The sequence below is a fragment of the Bubalus bubalis genome, chromosome 18 (genome assembly GCF_019923935.1).
Source record: "Bubalus bubalis isolate 160015118507 breed Murrah chromosome 18, NDDB_SH_1, whole genome shotgun sequence".
Taxonomy (NCBI): Eukaryota; Metazoa; Chordata; class Mammalia; order Artiodactyla; family Bovidae; genus Bubalus; species Bubalus bubalis.
In genome coordinates this window covers 44,222,510-44,244,661 of record NC_059174.1, presented here as the reverse complement: position 1 = coordinate 44,244,661, position 22,152 = coordinate 44,222,510, and the positions used below count along the sequence as shown (strand labels likewise).

General features: G+C 42.4%; 1 protein-coding gene across 8 annotated transcripts in view; it reads right to left on the bottom strand.

The window, feature by feature from the left end:
* LSM14A (LSM14A mRNA processing body assembly factor) overlaps window positions 1-2,038 on the bottom strand; it is a 53,808-nt gene extending 51,770 nt beyond the window's left edge. For 4 of the 8 annotated variants that reach the window (XM_006042944.3, XM_044932196.1, XR_006546425.1 and 1 more), the window contains exon 1: window positions 1,726-2,036. In XM_006042944.3, coding sequence (XP_006043006.1) covers window positions 1,726-1,846 — 121 coding nt within the window. In that variant the 5' untranslated portion in view covers window positions 1,847-2,036. Of the gene's footprint in view, window positions 1-1,725 lie in introns of all 8 variants that reach the window. The other 4 variants (XM_044932195.1, XM_044932197.1, XM_006042942.3 and 1 more) reach the window with 2 other exon arrangements.
* Between the last annotated feature and the right edge of the window lie 20,114 nt (window positions 2,039-22,152).

Genomic DNA, 22,152 nt, shown 5'->3' with positions numbered 1-22,152 from the left:
ATTTTTGCAAACACAATTCCCAAACCTCTGTTATATCAACAACTCAAATTTCTTTAGAAAAAAAGAATATATTACGTACGTGGGATTACATATCAAAGCCATGAGAACAGACATAAATTAAATCAATGATTAAAAAAACCTTTTCATTGCTATATAGATGTTTTTAGGTTCTTGCATAAAAGAACGTACTTATAGGTTTTTGTTTTTAAAAAGACGAATACATTAGAAATCTTAAAAATGCTTAGGTTATTTTCTTTGTAAGAAGTAAAGTTACCACAGTCAACTCACTGAGAAGTCACTAATCTGGCAAGAAATCTTCAGTCAGATTGGGCCAAACAATGCTTTTTTAAAAAAAAAAAAACTATTAAATCACTTTAATGAGAAATACTATTTTCAGCTTGTATGTGGCTCTCATCAAAAACTTTAGAGGGCCCTTTTCACAATTCCACAAAACCATAAAAATTAAAACTATACAGCTAAATATGCACGCGGGTGGGTGGAGGGACGGGTGGGAGAGGAGAGGAAAGAAAATTAAGAGAAAATAATTTAAAGACTCCCTACCTAGATAGAAAATCTGTCCCAACAAGAGTGTTTTAAAAAGGATGTACCAGGGAATCCAAAAAGTATCTTTAAATACTTGCGTGATACCGCGAAATGCCTCTCCTATCGGTCAAAGACTAATTTTTTTTTTAAAAATAGATTTAGAAAATTTTCTTCCTATCGCCGGACTTCTCTCCTTACCATGCTATTCTTTCTATAACTCTCCCAGATGTGCTGCGAAAATGACCTTAGTTATCTTGCTTCCCTCTCCTGCAACTTGAGAGGTTTAAGATCAGGAGCTACAGTTTATTTTCTTCCTGGTTTCCTGGCGGAACAAAAACCCAGACTTGTGAACGGAAACAAAACCCACAAGACTGGGCGATGGTACGTACTTTGGGGTGGACACCTTCCTCCCCGACCCCAGAACTCTCGGACCCAGAGTGCCTCCACCGGGGTCGGTCAGCGCCCACTGACCACTTAGATCTGCCCTGGGAACAAGGGACCCGGAAAAAGCTGGCACCCTTCTTCCCACCGGATTTCCAAAAACAAGGCCGAAAGGAGAGCAGCAAACATTTGAAAGAGATAGTTGCACAACAGGTTTGGAGAAGGATTCCGGTTTAACAGGTAAATACCACACAGGAGACAAGAGGGATGTGATCTGCTCCAGGTACCAATGGCATTTCGAGGCCGTCTGCGTCGCAGGAGAAACCCAAACTTTGGGCACATTACTTAAAGTTCACCTGAGGAATATGCAACGAATTGAAATAAAAAACGCGAGAAAATGGGTGCTGGAAAATCAGCAAATCAGCGCTTTAAACTCAGGCTGGGCGGAAAAATTCTTTGAATACTCAGGCTTTGTTTGGTAGTTAAGAAGACAGAACCACCGAATTTTGGAGTTGGAAGACGCGTATCTCCGTGTTCTTCGGCCCGTTCTCGGACTTCAGGGCTGCCCCGCCCGACCCGGCCGCGGTCCTTAGTCACCGGATCGAAGGCGGAACCCTGAGAGCCCCGGGGAGGCCGCGGCCCGGCCCGGCCCGCGACGCCGGGGCCCGGACGGAGGGAGGGGAGCGGCACCCCAAGGAGGACGGTGGAGCGGGGAGGGAGCCAGAAGGTCGCGAGCCGAGAGCTCGGCGCAGCCCCGAACGCTCGGCCCGGCTTCCCACCCCGAGGCCCACCCCGGCATACCTTTGGCGAGAGCTACGGTAGAGTTCTCGGTGTCGATAGTGTAGAGGATGCCCTCGTAGCGGATCTCCGCCTTGGAGATAAGGCTGATCTTGCTGCCGATGTAAGGGGTGCCCCCGCTCATGGCGCCGCCGCCGCCGCCGCTCCCGGCCGCTCGCAGAGAGGCAGATCCCACGCCGCTGTGGCCGTTCTGCTCGCCCACTTGCTCCGTCGGCGCCTACAGCAGCCGCCTCAGACCCAACATGGCGGCAGCGCCGGCTCCGCTACCCTCCCCCAGCCTCCCGCCCTCAAGCCGCGGCGCGGCGGCGGCGGCGGCTGCAGCGGCGGCGGCGCGGGGCATGCTGGACGGGGAGGCCGAGGTCTCGCGAGATTCGCCTGGCGGCCGGTGGCTTAGGGCTCCTTCGTTCCCTCGGCAGTCCTAGCAGTGCCGCTTGGCCTGGTCTGTCGCTGTCGTTACCCGAGGCCTGAGAGGAGATCAGGGAGAGGCCAGGGCTTCGGAATGTAAGAATACTGTGGGCTGGCGTGGCGCTGCTCGCGGTCCTCTTGATCTCCGCTGTGGCCCACACCATTTCCAGACCCTTTGTAACCTGTCCTGAGTCCGGTTTCATTGCAAAAGCGGATCCTTCAAGCTAGAAAGTTCCAACGTGCCTCGAAGCTCTTGGTGAGCACCTCTGAGACCTGGTCATTTTCCTCTGGAAGCAACTGCGCCCCTCATGGAGCCATCATTACAGCATCTGTCACCCAGCGAGTCTCCCCTCTACTCCCCTTCGCTGCTTCTAGAAGTGGGATTCTGTCCAGACCTTTCAAATGGTTCTCATTGCTTTCAGTGCCATTGCACAGAGACCAAACCCTGCTGTCTGCAGTTTTGTTCAGTTCTGTGAACTCGGGATTCATTTAAGCCATAGCATTGTTAACTTAAAAAAAAAAAAAAACACTCAACCTAAGCGTGAGAATTGTGCTTTCTTCCGGGGGGGGGGGGTTTGGTGGGGACTTAAATCTGGAGATAGCCTCTCAGCTCTGAGGGACTGCTCGGAAGAAGTAAGGGAGAAGCCAGGATACATAGGAGTTTTTGAAAAATAGCAAAACCAACAAACCCAGGTAGTTTAACATCAAAACATTACTCTTAAAGAAAAACCATACATCTCAAGTTAATGAATTCAACACTTTTCTGTGTATGGGAAGAAGTTAGAGTCTGGGCTCATTGAAATCATTTCCTTAACTATCTAACGTTAGTAAACCTTTTCTCCATCCTGAATCCCCTCAGGGTTCACAGTTGGGGGTGACTGCAGTGGCTGATGGCTTAATAGCTGCCAAATCGTTTGTTTACTTATGTGTCAGGGGACATCCACAGCCTCTTTAGCATCTTTAGTTGAATTCCTAATTGGCAAGTTTGTGTGTCTGAAGATTTCCCCCCTAAACCTAATCTTGGCACTCAACAGTTCATCCTTGTAATAGTGGGACTTCTCACGCTCAGGCCTTTATCTGTTCTGACTACAAAATTCTGTCCTTTTCAACTATAGACTATATCCTGAATCTGATCATTTCTCACCATCTCCACCCCTGCCCTACAACAAACCACCCAGAATTATTGAAACATCCTCCTAGAAGACCCTTCTACCTCTGCTTTTGTCCCCCTAATTCTCAACACAGCAGCCAGAGGGATCTTGCTAAGATCGAAGGTAGATTGTATCCTGCCTCTACTCAATACTCCTCTCCCCAGTGAACTCATGTCACACAGAATGAGAGCTAGCTAGACTCCTTACTTTGCCCTATAGAGACATACATGATTTAGTCCCTTGTTTCCTTGCTTCACCATTCTGTTCTAGCCATCCCCTTTTCACCTCAAACTTGCCTGCTTCATTCAGATCTCTACTCATATGTTGCTTCTGCAGATGACTCTTTATTGTCCTGTTTATAATGATACCACCTGAATCACTCTACATACCCTTGCTCTGCTTTCTTTTTATTCATAGTTTATCTTCCTCTAATTGTTTAGTCGCTCAGTGTGTCCGATCTTTTGTGTCCCTGTGAACTATAGCTCACCAGGCTCCTCTGTCCATGAAATTTCCCAGGCAAGAATAATGGAGTCAGTTGCCATTTGCTTCTTCAGAGGATCTTCCTGACCCAGGGATTGAACCCATGTCTCCTGCACTGCAGGTGGGTTCTTTACTGCTGAGCCACCAGGGAAGTCCCATCTCTCTCTAGTATGTTTATTGGGTCTGTCTATCCCCTTCACTAGAATCTAAACATTTTGAGATAGGGATGTTACTCTGGTCACTACTATATGATCAGAACCTAGAACAGAGCCTGGAACAGAGCAGCTTTTCAGTAAGTTGGATGAAGTTGGATGAAAGCAGAGCGTAGGTAGGATGTTTGGTGAGCTGAGTGAACAAATGGTGAGAAGCCTGGCAAGAAACAGAGAGGGAAGCAGTACAGAAGACTAACAGCTGTGTTGGGTCTGGTTCACAGTAGCTTCAAAGGAAGAGTGAAATACCTCCTTCAGTACAAGATTCCTGCCAAGGAGCTGAACTCTTATTTCCTCCCACTTCCAGGCCTGGGACCTAGATTATCTTCCATGCTTCCTGAGTGATCTCATCCTTTTTCATATATTAACTAATTCCCAAATTTACATCTTCATTCCAAATCTCTTGACTTCCAGGGTCACACTAGTACCTACTTACTAGATACAGATGCTTGGGTGTCCCTCAGGCACTTCCAACTCAAGATGTTCAAAAATATATGCATCTACTCCATTCCCCCAAATAAACCTGCCCTTTAACCATGCTCTCTGTCCTTATCACTGGCCCCAGGACTCACTCAGGTGTCCAGTCTTGAAATCAGAATCCTTATCTGGCTGTACCCAGTCAATCACCAATCTTGCTGATTCTATTTTATGTTTGCAGTTCATGGCTTCCTGCACCCTTGGGCACCAGGAACTGTGCATAAGTGCAGCTGATCAGTGTGATAGCCCATAGTGTATTATGCATGTGAATCTCTAACTTAGGTACTAGAAAAAGACTGAGAAAGTAGCACCTTTCACTACCATTGTTTCTGAAAACCCAAGTCCCATGTTGCTCCCCTGCTTAAGAGCCATCAATTATGTCTGCTGGCCTACAGAAAAAAAAACAAAACAAAACACCTCTCCATTGAATGTTTTCAACAATAGAAAGTCTAGAATTTCTACATTGGAGAGACAGTCAGGTTGGAAGAGGAGATGAAAAACATGGGAGGCTTGTCCAAAGTTATGTTTCTAGCTGGCACACTGTTTTTTTTGTTTGTTTTTTTTTTAACTTATATTTGTGTTTGCTTTGTGACGCTGGGAATTGGGTAATGGAGAATATGGGAGAAACAAGGTTCCTGCACCTTACTGGCTTTTGGTGTTCCCACGGTTATTTGTTGCAACTCCCAACATATTCTCTACATGCCTTAGGCTCTGGCCATGCTGAATTCATTGCTTCTCAGAACATAACATGTCACTCTCCCACCTCTAACCATTCCTTTGTCTCCTGTTTGATATGAAAGGCTCCTTATTCTATCTCCATTTGACAAACAAGATTCAAAATCACTTTCACAGTATAGATAAAAATTAGAATAAATCAAAGACCTTAACATAAGAGCTAAAACTATAAAATTCTTAGAACAGGGGTCCCCAACCTCTGGATTGTGGATGGGTACATCCTGTCAGATCAGTGGCATCATTAGATTGGAAATAAGAGCACAATAAATGTAATGCACTTGAACCATCCCCAAACCATCTCTTCCCCCACCCTAGTCTATGAAAAGTTGTCTTCCAGGAACTGATCCATGGTGCCAAAAATGTTGAAGACGACTGTCGTAGAAGAAAACATTGGGGTAAATCTTCTTGATCTGGATTAGGCAGTGATTTCTTGGCTATGCCACAAAAAGCTCAAACAATCAAAGAAAAATAGGTAAATTAGATTTCATAAAAATTAATTTTTGTGCTTCAAACGTTCACAGAATGGGAGAGACTATTTGCAAATCATAGATCTGATAAGAGATTCAGGATATATGAAGAATATGTAAACAACTCTTACAACTAACAGAAATTATAACACATTCAATTGAAAAACAAATTTCCAGATTAAAATTTGTAAACTATCATGGAACACAATATTAAAAAAGAATGTATATATGTATGTATCACTTCGTTATACAGCTGAAATTAGCGCAACATTGTAAATCAACTATACTTCAATAAAAAGTAAATGTTAAAAAATATGTAAAGGATTTGTATAGACATTTCTCCAAAGAAGATATACAAATGACCAAAAAAAAGCACAGAAAAAGATGTTTAACATCATTGATCTTTAGGGAAATGCAAATCAAAGCCACAGTGAGATGCCAATTCATACCTTCTAGGATGGCTAGTAATTATAAAGGTGGACAAGAACAAATGTTAGTAAGGTTGTGGAAAAATTGGACCCCTCATACAGTGCTGGTGGGAATGTTAAGTAGTGCATCCTGTTCAGCAAAGTTTGACAGTTCCTTGAAAAGTTGAACATAGTTACCATATGATGCCACTGTTCCAATCCTGGGTCTATAAACCATGATAACTGAAAATATGTATCCTACAAAAAACTTATATGTGGATGTTTATAGCAGTGTTATTTACAATACAGTGGAAACAACCTAAATGTCTATTAACTAATACATGGGTAAACAAAATACATATACCCATTCAATAGGATATTAGAGCCATAGAAAGGAATGAAGTACTGGTACATGCTACAACATGGGTGAACCTTAAAACTGTTATGCTAAATGAAAGAAATCAGACACAAAAGCCACATATCATATGATTCCATTGATATGAAATGCTCAGAGTAGGAAAACCCATAGAGACATAAAATAGATTAATGAATTAGTGGTTGCTAGGGGCTAGGGGTTATGGCTGGGGTCTAGGAAAGGAGAGTGACTGCTAATAGTTTCTCTGTGGGGTGATGAAAATGTCTGGAATTATTAGTGGTGGTAGTTATACTACATTATGAAAATTCTAACTTATACACTTGAAAAAGTGAATTTTATGGTATGTGAATTGTATCATAATAAAAAGTATGTCTCCTCGTTTTATGACTCTTTAAAGTTACATGGCAAATGGACACAGGTGTATAAGAGAATGTATATATATATATATTTATGTATATATATATATTTATGTATATATATATATATACATATATATATATATAAAAAATTCTGTATAGTTGATTTGCAAAACTAACCTGTTAATTTAAGGTATACAGTAAAGTGAATCAGTTACACATAAGAGAATACTTAAGATAAAAAGCTAGATACAAACTTATATGAGTATGAAGACTTCTTTAAAAGAAAAAAACCAGGCAGCATGTTAAAATGAAGCAAGAGAGTAATAATTTCCAAATGCTACTGTATCAAGGTATTACATATAAGATTTTATGGTACTTTTTTCCTCTCTATTAGTTAGGCAATTCGGAGAAAGCAATGGCACCCCACTCCAGTACTCTTGCCTGGAAAATCCCATGGACAGAGGAGCCTGGTAGGCTGCAGTCCATGGGGTCACGAAGAGTTGGACACGACTGAGTGACTTCACTTTCACTTTCATGCAATGGAGAAGGAAATGGCAACCCACTCCAGTGTTCTTGCCTGGAGAATCCCAAAGATGGCGGAGCCTGGTGGGCTGCCGTCTCTGGGGTTGCACCGAGTCGGACACGACTGAAGTGACAGCAGCAGCAGTTAGAAAGATGTGCTCTGGCTATCTACTGCTATATAACAAACCACTCTAAAATTCAGTAATTTCAAACAATTACCTTTTGTTATGTTTCACAATTTTTTGGAAGAGGCATGACTAGGTAATTCTGTTTCATGTAGCATCATCTAGGGTCATTGAGTGGCCACTTGCCTGGTCTAGCCGGTCCAAGATTGTTTCATTCACTTGACTGGCAGGAATACCTAGAAGGCCGGGGCTTTCATGACACTGTGGAGCCACCTTACCAACTTGGCCTGTCAACTATCTTACTTGTGTCAGAGTTATTTTAAGTCTCTCTTAACTAGCAGTCAAATGCATTTCCTGAATGATGCAAAAAGAAAGACAAATGCCTGGGTCAGTCATTTTACATACTTTGGAGGGGCCGCATCTTCGGAATTCTAAACTCAGCGTGTGTGTCATTTCGTCCTTCTCAGAAATAGATACTGAGACAGGAGCGAAAGAGGTTTATTGGAAGTAATGCCTGTGAAAGGTGAAAGGGAGTGGAAGCAGGATGGAGCAAGCAGAATTTGCAGATCTGACCAAGTCTCAAGTCAACTTAACAGGGGGCCTGGAGCAGATTACTTTTAAGAATAGAACCACATCAGACAGAAACTGTCAGGCCTTAGGCCTGCTGTACCCTGTCACTGGCCTTGGCTACCCAGGAAAAGCATGGACTTATGAGCATGGACTTGGGTTGAAAGCTGTCCACTAAACACACTCCTTGCAGCAGCCTTGCAAATCCTTTCTTTCTTTCCTTTTAAATTTTTTGTTGGATTACAGTTGTTTTACAATGTTATGTTAGTTTCTGCTATACAGCAAAGTGAATCAGCTATATGTATATGTATATCCCCTCTTTTTTGGCTTTTCTTCCTATTTAGGCCATCACAGAGCACTGAATTGGGAGAAGGCAATGGCAACCCACTCCAGTACTCTTGCCTGGAAAATCCCATGGACAGAGGAGCCTGGTAGGCTGCAGTCCATGGGGTCACTAAGAGTGGGACACGACTGAGTGACTTCACTTTCACTTTTCACCTTCATGCATTGGAGTAGGAAATGGCAACCCACTCCAGTGTTCTTGCCTGGAGAATCCCAGGGACGGGGGAGCCTGGTGGGCTGCCGTCTATGGGGTCGCACATAGTTGGACACAACTGAAGCGACTTAGCAGCAGCAGCAGCAGCAGCAGCAAAGCATTGAGTAGAGTTCCCTGTGCTATACAGTAGGTTCTCATACGTTGTTGTTCAGTCACCAAATCAGGTCCAACTCTTTGCAACCCCATGGACTGTAGCATGCCAGGCTTCCCTGTTCTTCAGTATCTCCTGAAGTTTGCTCAAACTCATGCCCATGGAGTTAATGATGCTATCTAACCATCTCATCCTCTGCTGCCCTCGCCTCCTTTTGCCTTCAATGTTTCCCAGCATCAGGGTCTTTTCTAATGAGTCAGCTCTTTCTATCAGGTGGCCAAAGTATTTGAGCTTTAGTTTCAGTATCAGTCCTTCCAATGAATAATCAGGGTTGATTTCCTTTAGGATTGACTGGTTTGATCTTGCCGTCAAAGGAACTCTCCAGAGTTCTCTCCAGCACCACAGTTCAAAAGCATCACATCTTTGGTGCTCAGCCTTCTTTATGGTCCATCTCTTACATACATACATGACTCCTGGAAAAACCGTAGCTTTGACTATATGAATCTTTGTGGGCAAAATGATGCCTCTGCTTTTTAATACACTGTCTAGGTTTGTCATAGCTTTCCTTCCAAGGAGCAAGCGTCTTTTAATTTTATGGCTGCAGTCGCCATCCCACAGTGATTTTGGAGCCCAAGAAAATAAAATCTGTCACTGCTTCTACTTTTCCCTTTCTATTTGCCATGAAATGATGGCACCAGGTACCCTGATCTTAGTTTTTTGGATGTTGAGTTTTAAGCCAGCATTTTTTCTTTCCTCATTCATCCTCATCAAGAAGCTCTTTTTTAGTTCCTCTTCACTTTCTGCCTTTAAAGTGGTATCATCTGCATATCTGAGACTGTTGATATTTCTCCTGGAAATCTTGATTCCAGCTTGTGGTTTATCCAGCCTGGCATTTCGTGTGATATATACTCTGCATATAAGTCAAATCAGCAGGATGACAATATACAGCCTTGTTGTACTCCTTTGGAAATTTTGAACTAGTCAGTTGTTCCATGTAAGGTTCTAACTGTTGCTTCTTGACCTGTGTTCAGATTTCTCAGGAGGCAGGTCAGGTGGTCTGGTATTCCCATCTGTTTAAGAATTCTCCACAGTTTGTTGTGATCCACACAGTCAAAGGCTTTGGCATAGTCAGCGAAGAGAAGTAGATGTTTTTCTGGAATTCCCTTGCTTTCTCTGTGATCCAACGGATGTCAGCAATTTGATCTCTGGTTCCTCTGATTTTTCTAAACCCAGCTTGTACATTTGGTTCTCATTAGTTATCTATTTTCGGAGAAGGCAATGGCACCCCACTCTAGTACTCTTGCCTGGAAAATCCCATGGGGGAGGAGCTGGTAGGCTGTAGTCCATGGGGTCGCTAAGAGTCGGACACGACTGAGCGAGTTCACTTTCACTTTTCACTCTCGTGCATTGGAGAAGGAAATGGCAACCCACTCCAGAGTTCTTGCCTGGAGAATCCCAGGGACGGAGGAGCCTGGTGGGCTGCTGTCTCTGGGGTCGCACAGAATCGGACACGACTGAAGCGACTTAGCAGCAGTAGCAGCAGCAGTTATCTATTTTATACATAGATCTGTAAATATGTCATTCCCAATCTCCACAAATCCTTTCTTGAAGCAGGTAAAAATTAGGTAGAGTCAACAGTTCCCTGGGCTGCCCTGGCGGCTCAGCAGTAAAGAATCTACCTGCATTGCAGGAGACTCAGGAGACGTAGGCTCAATCCCTGGGTGGGGAAGATTCCCTGGAGGAGGGCATGGCAACCTACTCCAGTATTCTTGCCTGACTAATCCCACGGACAGAACATGGGGTCTCAAAGAGTCACATACGATTGAAATGACTGAGCACAAGCATGCTGCAACAATTCCCTACAGTCTTTTTCTGTGATCACATCTTACTTTAGCAAGTGTTAGTGAATTTGATCCCCATTTAATAAGCTTCTCTTCTGTAACACTTTATATTCATACAGCAGAACTTCTGAGATTTTGTATTTCTTCTATCAATTTCTCTGTTTTTTAAAAAGAAATGTGATCTAAGTTGTGGAATGTATTGGCATTAACTTATAATATCCTGTGTTAACAAACTTTTAATGTTTGTAGGCTCTGTAGTGATGTTTCCCCTATAATTTGAGTCTTCTTTCTTTTTTCCCTCTATGAGTCTTGCTAGGGGTTTATCAGTTTTATTAATCTTTTACAAAGAACTAGATTGGGTTTTGTTAACTTTATCTATTGTTTGTTTTCCATTTTATTGACTTCTGTTATCTTCATTATATCTTTTCTTCTAGTTATTTTGGTTTTAATTTGCTGTTATTTTCTCAGCTTCTTAGGGTAGAAGCTTAAATTATGGGTGTTAAAGAATTCTTCTTTTCTAGCATAAGCATTTAAACCTGTAAGTTTCCTTCTAACAACTACCTTGGCTGTATCCCTCATGATTGATATGTATTGTTTTTATTACTGTTCAGTTAGAAATGTTTTCTAATTTCCCATTATCATTTCTTCTTTGGCCCATAAATTATTTCCAAGTGTGTGGGATAATTTCCAGACATTGGAGAATATTCTAGTTGTCTTTTGTTAATAATTTCTCATTTATTTCCATCATGGTCAGAGATTGTGCTCTGCATGCAGTCCTTTGAATTTATTGATACTTGTTTTACAGCTCGACTTCTTAATGAATGTTTTACAGGCACTTAAAAAGAATGCGTATTCTTCAGTTATTGAGTGTAGTATTTTATAAATTTTAAATTGGTTGAGAATGTTCTTCAAATATTTTGATTTTTTTGGTCTGCTTGTTCTATCAATTACTGAGAAGGGTATGTTAAAAACCTCTATGAGTATATATTTATCTATTTTTCTGTTATATCTATCGGTTTTGTTATTTAGTGAATGCAGTTTGGATTGTTACTCTCTCATGATGAAGCAACCCTTTTGAAATGTCTATGAAAACAATCACTATGAAATACTTTATTTCAGGTGATTTACCTGATACTAATAGAGCTATAACTGCTTTCTCATGACTAGTGTTGCTTGGCATATCATTTTAGTCCTTCGACTTTCATCTATCTGTATCCTTTTGTTTATAACGTGTGCATTGTAATAGCATATAACTAAATCTTCTATTTATATTCAATTTGACAAGTCCTAACTTTTACTTCTGAGAAGGCAATGGCACCCCACTCCAGTACTCTTGCCTGGAAAATCCCATGGATGGAGGAGCCTGGTGGGCTGCAGTCCATGGGGTCACGAAGAGTCGGACACGACTGAGCGACTTCACTTTCACTTTTCACTTTCATGCATTGGAGAAGGAAATGACAACCCACTCCAGTGTTCTTGCCTAGAGAATCCCAGGGATGGGGGAGCCTGGTGGGCTGCCGTCTCTGGGGTTGCACGAGTCGGCCTGACTGAAGCGACTTAGCAGCAGCAGCAGCAGCAGCAACTTTTACTTGGAATATTTAGTCCATTTATATTTAATGTAATTATTGATATGATTACATTTAAGTTTGCTATTTGTTTTCTTTTGTTTTGTTCTGCTTTTTGTCTATTTGTTCTTTTCTGCTTTCTTTGGTATTAATCAAATAATTTTTATTGTTCATTTTTGCCTCCTCTATTGGAAATCTAGCTCTACTTTTTTGCATTTATATTAGTGGTTGCCCTAGAAATTATAAAATGCATCCATAACTTACTGTAGTCTAGAATGAATTATCTTTTTATTACTTTGTAAACATGTAAGGACCTTATATAATTCTATCTACATCCTCTCTTTTTATTTATTATTGTCATATATTTTACTTCTATGTGTAAGCTCCCACAAGACATTATTGCTTTTGCTTTAAAGAACCAATGTATTTTAAACTTTAATTTAGTCTGATTAAGTTAATTAATTAATTTTTGGGTGTGCTGAGTCTTTGTTGGTATACTTGGGCTTTCTTAGTTGTGGTAAGCAGGGTCTGCTCTCTAGCTGCCATGCAGGGGCTTCTGACTGCGATGGCTTCTCTTATTGCAGAGCATGGGCTCTAGGCCCCCAGGCTTCAGTAGCTGCAGCACAGGCTTAGTTGCCCCCATGGCATATGGGATCTTAGTTCCCCTTCCAGGGATCAAACCCATGCCCCCTGCATTGGAAGGTAGATTCTTAACCACTGGATGACCAAGGAAGTCCTTAGCTCTGAGTTTTAACTTCTTTTATGTATTCTTCTCTGCTTCTCTAGCCCACAGAGATGTTTAATCTATGTCTTCTTAGCCAAGCAGAGACTTCTGACTTTGGCAGTTCCCATCATCTGCCAGGCTGTGCCCAGACTTGGCCAATGCCCCACCATGGCCACTAATCCCTTCTCATCTCTGAAGTCTTGTCCTCCTTCTCTATAGTTTACATCCTTTAGACTAATTTGTGATAACTGTAAAGTACTTTATCAATTTTTCCCCCTATATTTACAGTAGAATAGGTGCTCTGTTGTGACTTTTACAGGTTAACTGGAAGTGGAGTTTGGAAGATTTAGTGAAAACAAAAAGTGTTAGTGGCTCAGTCATGTCTGATGCTTTGCAGCCTCATGGACTGTAGCCTGCCAGGCTCCTCTGTCCATGGAATTCTCCAGGCAAGAATATTGGAGTGGGTTGCCATTTCCTTCTGCAGGGTATCTTTCCAACCCAGGGAAGGAACCCAGGTCTCCTGCATTGCAGTCTGATTCTTTACTATCTGAGCCACCAGGGAAGCTCTTGAAAGATTTGGGGGCCATATTTATATCCATTAGGAATATGTCTATTATACCGTCATAGCCAGTTTTTGCTCCAGAATTGGGATGGGCTGCTAGGCCTCCAGTTAACATATAGCATTTTTGACTGGCCTTTAAGGGCTATGATTTTCTTTCAAAATATGTCCCTTCAAATACCTGAGCCACTTTCAGCACAGTGAGATGCGTATTTTATGAGAAATGCACTGAAACTGAGACTAATTAATGCCGATGTGGAGGATGGTTTCCATCCCATATTTGCTCTGGGTGCATGCACACGAATGGGATTGTTACTGATACTGTCTTTATAATTATCTCTGTTCAGAGCATGGTGTTTGAACTCATATAGCTAAATGCACAGAAGACATAATTTCATTGTTTCAATTTATAGTAGCTCTCTGAGTTATGTATCTTCCACTACACAAGGTCAGAGTGGTAAGATCAGGACCAAATTTCCATCTATAACCTAAGTATATGCAGTGGGAGTACATATGGTAAAGCACTTTATAAACTTAATAACATTCTAGACTGTATAGCACAGGGCACTCTACTCAATGCTCTGTTGTAGCCTAAATGGTAAGGAAATCCACCCCACCAAAAAAAAAGAGAGAATATGTGTATATGTATAGCTGGCAGCGGCCGAGAGTACCAGACTGCGACGGCGCAGGAACGGCCAGAGAAGCTACCCTGCATCCGAGGTCAGGGGTGGCGAAGAGAGGAGTTACCCCAGGTCCGAGGTCAGGGGCGGTGGCCAGGAGGAGATACCCCATGCCCCAAGCCCGAGGCCAGGGGCGATGGGCGGGAGGAGCAACCCCACGCCGGAGGCCAGGGGCGGTGGCCGGGGAAACCAACCCCACGTCCAAGGAGCCGTGGCTGCGCGGGTGCAGGAGAGCCTAGAAGAGCTATCCCACATTGAAGGTCAGGAAGGGCGGCAGTGAGGAGATACCCCTCATTCAAGGTAAGGAGCAATGGCTGCGCTTTGCTGGAGCAGCCGTGAAGAGATACCCCACGCCCAAGGTAAGAGAAACCCAAGTAAGACGGTAGGTGTTGCAAGAGGGCATCAGAGGGCAAACACACTGAAACCATACTCACAGAAAACTAGTCAATCTAATCACACTAGGACCACAGCCTTGTCTAACTCAATGAAACTAAGCCATGCCCGTGGGGCAACCCAAGACAGGCGGGTCATGGTGGAGAGATTTGACAGAATGTGGTCCACTGGAGAAGGGAATGGCAAACCACTTCAGTATTCTTGCCTTGAGAACCCCATGAACAGTATGAAAAGGCAAAATGATAGGATACTGAAAGAGAAACTCCCCAGGTCAGTAGGTGCCCAATATGCTACTAGAGATCAGTGGAGAAATAACTCCAGAAAGAATGAAGGGATGGAGCCAAAGCAAAAAGAATACCCAGCTGTGGATGTGACTGGCGATAGAAGCAAGGTCCGATGCTGTAAAGAGCAATATTGCATAGGAACCTGGAATGTCAGGTCCATGAATCAAGGCAAATTGGAAGTGGTCAAACAAGAGATGGCAAGAGTGAATGTTGACATTCTAGGAATCAGCGAACTGAAATGGACTGGAATGGGTGAATTTAACTCAGATGACCATTATATCTACTACTGTGGGCAGGAATCCCTCAGAAGAAATGGAGTGGCCATCATGGTCAACAAAAGAGTCCAAAATGCAGTACTTGGATGCAATCTCAAAAACGACAGAATGATCTCTGTTCGTTTCCAAGGCAAACCATTCAATATCACAGTAATCCAAGTCTATGCCCCAACCAGGAACGCTGAAGAAGCTGAAGTTGAACGGTTCTATGAAGACCTACAAGACCTTTTAGAACTAACACCCAAAAAAGATGTCCTTTTCATTATAGGGGACTGGAATGCAAAAGTAGGAAGTCAAGAAACACCTGGGGTAACAGGCAAATTTGGCCTTGGAATACGGAGTGAAGCAGGGCAAAGACTAACAGAGTTTTGCCAAGAAAATGCACTGGTCATAACAAACACCCTCTTCCAACAACACAAGAGAAGACTCTATACATGGACATCACCAGATGGTCAACACCAAAATCAGGTTGATCATATTCTTTGCAGCCAAAGATGGAGAAGCTCTATACAGTCAGCGAAAACAAGACCAGGAGCAGACTGTGGCTCAGACCATGAACTCCTTATTGCCAAATTCAGACTGAAATTGAAGAAAGTAGAGAAAACCACTAGACCATTCAGGTATGACCTAAATCAAATCCCTTATGATTATACAGTGGAAGTGAGAAATAGATTTAAGGGCCTAGATCTGATAGATAGAGTGCCTGATGAACTATGGAATGAGGTTTGTGGCATTGTACAGGAGACAGGGATCAAGACCATCCCCATGGAAAAGAAATGCAAAAAAGCAAAATGGCTGTTGGGGAGGCCTTACAAATAGCTGTGAAAAGAAGAGAAGCAAAAAGCAAAGGAGAAAAGGAAAGATATAAACATCTGAATGCAGAGTTCCAAAGAATAGCAAGAAGAGATAAGAAAGCCTTCTTCAGCAATCAATGCAAAGAAATAGAGGAAAACAACAGAATGGGAAAGACTAGGGATCTCTTCAAGAAAATCAGAGATACCAAAGGAACATTTCATGCAAAGATGGGCTCAATAAAGGACAGAAATGGTATGGACCTAACAGAAGCAGAAGATATTAAGAAGAGGTGGCAAGAATACACAGAAGAACTGTACAAAAAAGATCTTCATGACCCAGATAATCATGATGGTGTGATCACTGACCTAGAGCCAGACATCCTGGAATGTGAAGTCAAGTGGGCCTTAGAAAGCATCACTACGAACAAAGCTAGTGGAGGTGATGGAATGCCAGTTGAGCTATTTCAAATCCTGAAAGATGATGCTGTGAAAGTGCTGCACTCAATATGCCAGCAAATTTGGAAAACTCAGCAGTGGCCACAGGACTGGAAAAGGTCAGTTTTCATTCCAATCCCAAAGAAAGGCAATGCCAAAGAATGCTCAAACTACTGCACAATTGCACTCATCTCACATGCTAGTAAAGTAATGCTCAAAATTCTCCAAGCCAGGCTTCAGCAATACGTGAACTGTGAACGTCCAGATGTTCAAGCTGATTTTAGAAAAGGCAGAGGAACCAGAGATCAAATTGCCAACATCTGCTGGATCATGGAAAAAGCAAGAGAGTTCCAGAAAAACATCTATTTGTGCTTTATTGACTATGCCAAAGCCTTTGACTGTGTGCATCACAATAAACTGTGGAAAATTCTGAAAGAGATGGGAATACCAGACCACCTGATCTGCCTCTTGGGAAATCTGTATGCAGGTCAGGAAGCAACAGTTAGAACTGGACATGGAACAACAGACTGGTTCCAAATAGGAAAAGGAGTCCGTCAAGGCTGTATATTGTCACCCTGTTTATTTAACTTATATGCAGAGTACATCATGAGCAACGCTGGACTGGAAGAAACACAAGCTGGAATCAAGATTGCTGGGAGAAATATCAATAACCTCAGATATGCAGATGACACCACCCTTATGGCAGAAAGTGAAGAGGAACTCAAAAGCCTTTTGATGAAAGTGAAGGAGGAGAGTGAAAAAGTTGTCTTAAAGCTCAACATTCAGAAAATGAAGATCATGGCATCCGGTCCCACCACTTCATGGGAAATAGATGGGGAAACAGTGGAAACAGTGTCAGACTTTATTTTTCTGGGCTCCAAGATCACTGCAGATGGTGATTGCAGCCATGAAATTAAAAGACGCTTACTCCTTGGAAGGAAAGTTATGATCAACCTAGATAGCATATTCAAAAGCAGAGACATTACTTTGCCAAAAAAGATTCGTCTAGTCAAGGCTATGGTTTTTCCTGCGGTCATGTATGGATGTGAGAGTTGGACTGTGAAGAAGGCTGAATGCCGTAGAATTGATGCTTTTGAAGTGTGGTGTTGGAGAAGACTCTTGAGAGTCCCTTGAACTGCAAGGAGATCCAACCAGTCCATTCTGAAGGAGATCAGCCCTGGGATTTCTTTGGAAGGAATGATGCTAAAGCTGAAAGTCCAGTACTTTGGCCACCTCATGCGAAGAGTTGACTCATTGGAAAAGACTCTGATGCTGGGAGCGATTGGGGGCAGGAGGAAAAGGGGATGACAGAGGATGAGATGGCTGGATGGCATCACTGACTCGATGGACGTGAGTCTGAGTGAACTCTGGGAGTTGATGATGGACAGGGAGGCCTGGCGTGCTGCAATTCATGGGGTTGCAAAGAGTCGGACATGACTGAAGGATGACTGAGGGACATGATCAGATCAGATCAGTTTACTATGCTCTGGTTTACTATGCTGTGCAGCAGAAACTAACACAACATTGTAAAGCAGCAATACTCCAATAAAATCTTAAAAAATTTAGTACTCTATAGTTGATTACATGTTCTTAGCATTATTCAAATGTTTGTCCCTTGATCTTAACAACAAGCAATAGAAATGGGTAAGAAGTGGGTCTGATTAGAAAGTCTTATCTTTCCAAAATAATGAAAATTAATCTATAATGAGTTTATCTGAGGAAAATGTTTCTAAAATGCAAATCTGATGATGCCAGAACTGACCTGCAAGCCTTTCCCCTCAACCTTACTTATTCTTAGAGTAAGCCAGGGTATGTTGATTACAAAACCCTGTAGAAGTTGGCTCCTGCTTAGCTCTCCCGTCTCACTGTCCCCGTTCTCTCCACTTCTCAGACTTTGTCCTCTATTACACAGGCAAGGTTAAACTTCTATCAGATTCTCTCCATGAGCCTTCCCACTGCAGCTCTCAGCCTAGGTACCATGTCAGTTCAGGAGCTCCCTCACTGATGTCCTGAAAGCAGCATCTGAAACGGTTGCTCCTCTCACGTGATCCAATCCAACCTGTACTAAGGCCTTTGTGCTAATCACATGGTGGTGAAATTGCTTGTTTCCATATGCACAGTCTGCCCTAGTCTGTAAGTTGTGCCTAGTTCAGTTCAGTTCAGTCACTCAGTCATGTCCGACTCTTTGCGACCTCATGAACCGCAGCATGCCAGGCCTCCCTGTCCACCACCAACTCCCAGAGTCCACCCAAATCCATGTCTATTGTGTCGGTGATGCCATCCACAGGGACTATATGTGCTTTTCCACCATTGCATTCCAGCACCAACTCAGGGCCTTGCATAGAGCTGACATGCAAAATATCTGTCAGATGAATTAATAGTTGTTGTTTTTTACTCCCCCCTGCCCTCCAGTGGGGCTTCCTTGGTGGCTCAGACAGTAGAGAATTTGCCTGCAGTGCAGGAGACCTGGGATCAATCCCTGGGTTGGGACGATACACTGGAGAAGGGAATGGCTACCCACTCCAGTATTCTTGCCTGGAGAATTCCATGGACAGAGGAGCCTGGCAGGCTACAGCCCATAGTTTATCATTTTTTTTTTCATATTTTGTGAATTTATAACAAAGATACTCACAGTGGGAGGGGACCTTTAAAAAAAAAACCCAGAAGATATAGAAGGAACTACTTGTAGTTTTGAAGATTGTTTTCATACATGAAGGCTTAAATGAGTTGTGTGGGACATCCATTACTGCACCTATGTTCTAAGTTTGGTTTTTAACATAAAATGTTTTGCCCCAAATCCAAGCATTTTTATTCATTTCTTGTTGTGTACTAAGTTAACATGCAAATTTCAATTGCCAGTTGAGTGGTTCTCTATGGCAGACACCCATGGCTTTCTCATTCACCCCATCTGGGCCTCCAGTGTGGTCTAATTATCCTGAAAAGCCAAGATGTGTTAGAGCCGAGCTTGATTACTCTAATGGCACACAATGTTTTTACAAATCTCCCAGTTTCCTGAATAATTATCATTATCATATGTATGTGTTTAGCCAAAAGCTTAATTGGAAAATTCTAGAACGAAACGATACTACATGAGAAAAAATCTTCCAGTCATTTTCTTTGAAAAAATTTTAAAAAATCAAAGTGCCACTAGTACATGCATAAGGTTAAACCATCATATCATGCAGAAGGGCTTATGAAGCATAGCAATTATTCCTAGCCTACCTCTCCCCAGCCATGGACCTATGTAGGCCACCACTTCTAATTCTTTTTAGCTGCTTATCCTGGTGGTTATCTGCATCTCTAAATAATATGCTTATAGCATCTGTTCTTGATTCATCCATTGTAGACATTCACCATTAATTTCCAGCTATAATAAATGAAGATTTATCTCACAGAACAAATACTTAGAGATATTTAAAAATTATTTTCCCGAATTGCTTGTATTTCCTTCATGAAGGACATAAGTCCAAGGCTATATGCATTGTAAGGTAGGCCTGATATGTCCTGGTGGTGCCTATTTTTGACTGTATATTCTTTGCTGTATTAACAGTTCCCCTTGCTTCTTGGGGACTTCCCATGGGCTTCCTGCTGGCTCAAATGGTAAAGAATCTGCCTGCAATATAGGAGGCCTGGGTTCAATCCCTGGGTTAGGAAGATCCCCTGGAGAAGGAAATAGCTACCCATCCCAGCATTCTTGCCTAGAGAATTCCATGGACAGAGAAGGCTGGTGGGCTACAGTCCACAGGGTCCCAAAGAGTCAGACACAACTGAGGGACTAACATTGCTTCTTGGCCGTGATTTTGTATGCTTATTTTAGAGTGAGTCTTTCATGTTGGAGGCCTTCACTAAAGTCTGGTGGCCACTGGAGCATATGTAAGAATGAGATCATGAATCATCCTTGTGATTGGGCCTTTGTTTTTGTAGTGGACTCACTGATGGAAGAACTTCACTGATGGTGATCAGGTGGGAAGCCACTCTTTTATTTAGTTAAAATTTTTAAAAAATGACAAAAAGTTTTAAAGGTTAGTTTTCCACTTACAGTTATTACAGAATATTGGCTATGTGCCCCATGTTGCACAATACATCCTTGAGCCTGTCTTACAGCCAGTGGTTTCTGCCTCCTTCACCCTCACCCTTATGTTGCCCCTCTCCCTCCCCCACTGGTAACCACTAGTTTGTTCTCTTTATCTGTGAGTCTGCTTTTTTTTGGTTTTATTCACCAGTTTTTTATTTTATTGTTTTAGATTCCACATAACAATGTTGTGATCATTTCAGGTGGGCAGTGAAGGGACTCAGCCACACACACACAAGTATCCATTCTCCCCCAAACCCCTCTCCCATCCAGGCTCCCACATAACATTGAGCAGAGTTCCTTGGACTATACAGTAGGTTCTGTTGAGTCCTACCCCAAGGCCACAGGTGCGAGACCTTGAACCAAGGCCACAGAAGGGCCCAGAAACCTGGTCACCTCTGAAGCTGACTGAGCCCTTTTGTAACTATTGCCAAAAGGCCAGCTGATCATCACTAGGAGGCTTCCTGACCTCAATCTGTTGAAAGTTCTTATCTCTTGGTAGATTCCCGGCTCACTGTGAATGGTCATTTCCCATCTCTTGTTGCACCTTTTACCTCCTTTACTATTAATTTAGTGGGGTATGGGGAGGGCATGGGGATAAAAGTGTGGGTTAAACAATCATCTTTAGGGACTTCCCTGGTGGTCCAGTGGCTGCGACTCCAAACCCCTAACACAGGGGGCCGGGATTCAATCCTTGGTCAAGCAACTAGATCCCACATGCCGCAACAAAAGATCCCACCTGACACAATGAAAATCAAAGATGCCCTGTCCTGTAACTAAGATTTGGTGTGGTCAAATCAATCAATCACTCAGTAGTAAAAACAAACAAAAGATCCCAGCTATCTTTAACCAGGAGTTCACTCATTTTGAAAAGGAAGTGTTCTAACAAAAGAACAAATACTGTATGATACCATTTATATGAAGTACTAGAACAGTCAAATTCATGGAGACAGAAAGTAGATGGTTACTAGGAGCTGGGGGCAGGCAGGGGTGGTTTTTGTGGTTGTTGTTTAGCTGCTAAATCATGTTATTCTCTTTTGTGACCTCATGAACTGTAGCCCACCAGGCTCCTCTGTCCATGGGATTTCTCAGGCAACAATACTGGCATGGAGTGCCATTTCCATCTCCAGGGGAATCTTCCCAACTCAGGGATTAACCTGCATCACTTGTATTTCAGACAGGTTCTTTGCTGCTGAGCCACCGGGGAAGCCCTAGGCAGACAGGGTAGTGGGGAATTTTGTTTCAAGGATATGGAATTTCAGTTTGGGATGATGAAGAAATGCTGGAAGGGGATGATGGTGATGGTTATACAACAATATAAGTATATTTAATACCACTTAAAAATGGTGAAAATGGTAAATTTCTCAGTTATGTATATTTTACACAGTAAAAACTAGAAAGATTTATCTTCACTGTATATGATTTTACTACAATTGTCTAAGGAAGAATAACTCCTTTAAAATGCTATGGAAAGTGAGGTTTTAGTTTGGAAATGATAGTATCTTGTATTGAACCGACTTATCTCTTGATAACAGTTATTATCCCTAGACCAAAAAGCTCTTTTGAATGCTATTGCTTGAAGGCACTGGTGAGCAATCTAAAGATGTCAGGAATTAAAGGGAATATGAGTCTTGTAAGAAGGGAAAGAAACTTGGTTGCTTCTAATTTATCAGGCTTTTCCATTAAGGGCACTTCTATTTTTCAACAACACAAGACACATGGTAGAATAGAGCTCAATTAGAAAGTGACAGGGAACTATACTCAATATCTTGTAATGACCTATAATGAAAAAGAATAAAAAACAAACAAACAAAAAAAAAACCCCTATACTCAATATCTTCAGTTCAGTTCAGTTCAGTCGCTCAGTCATGTCTGACTCTT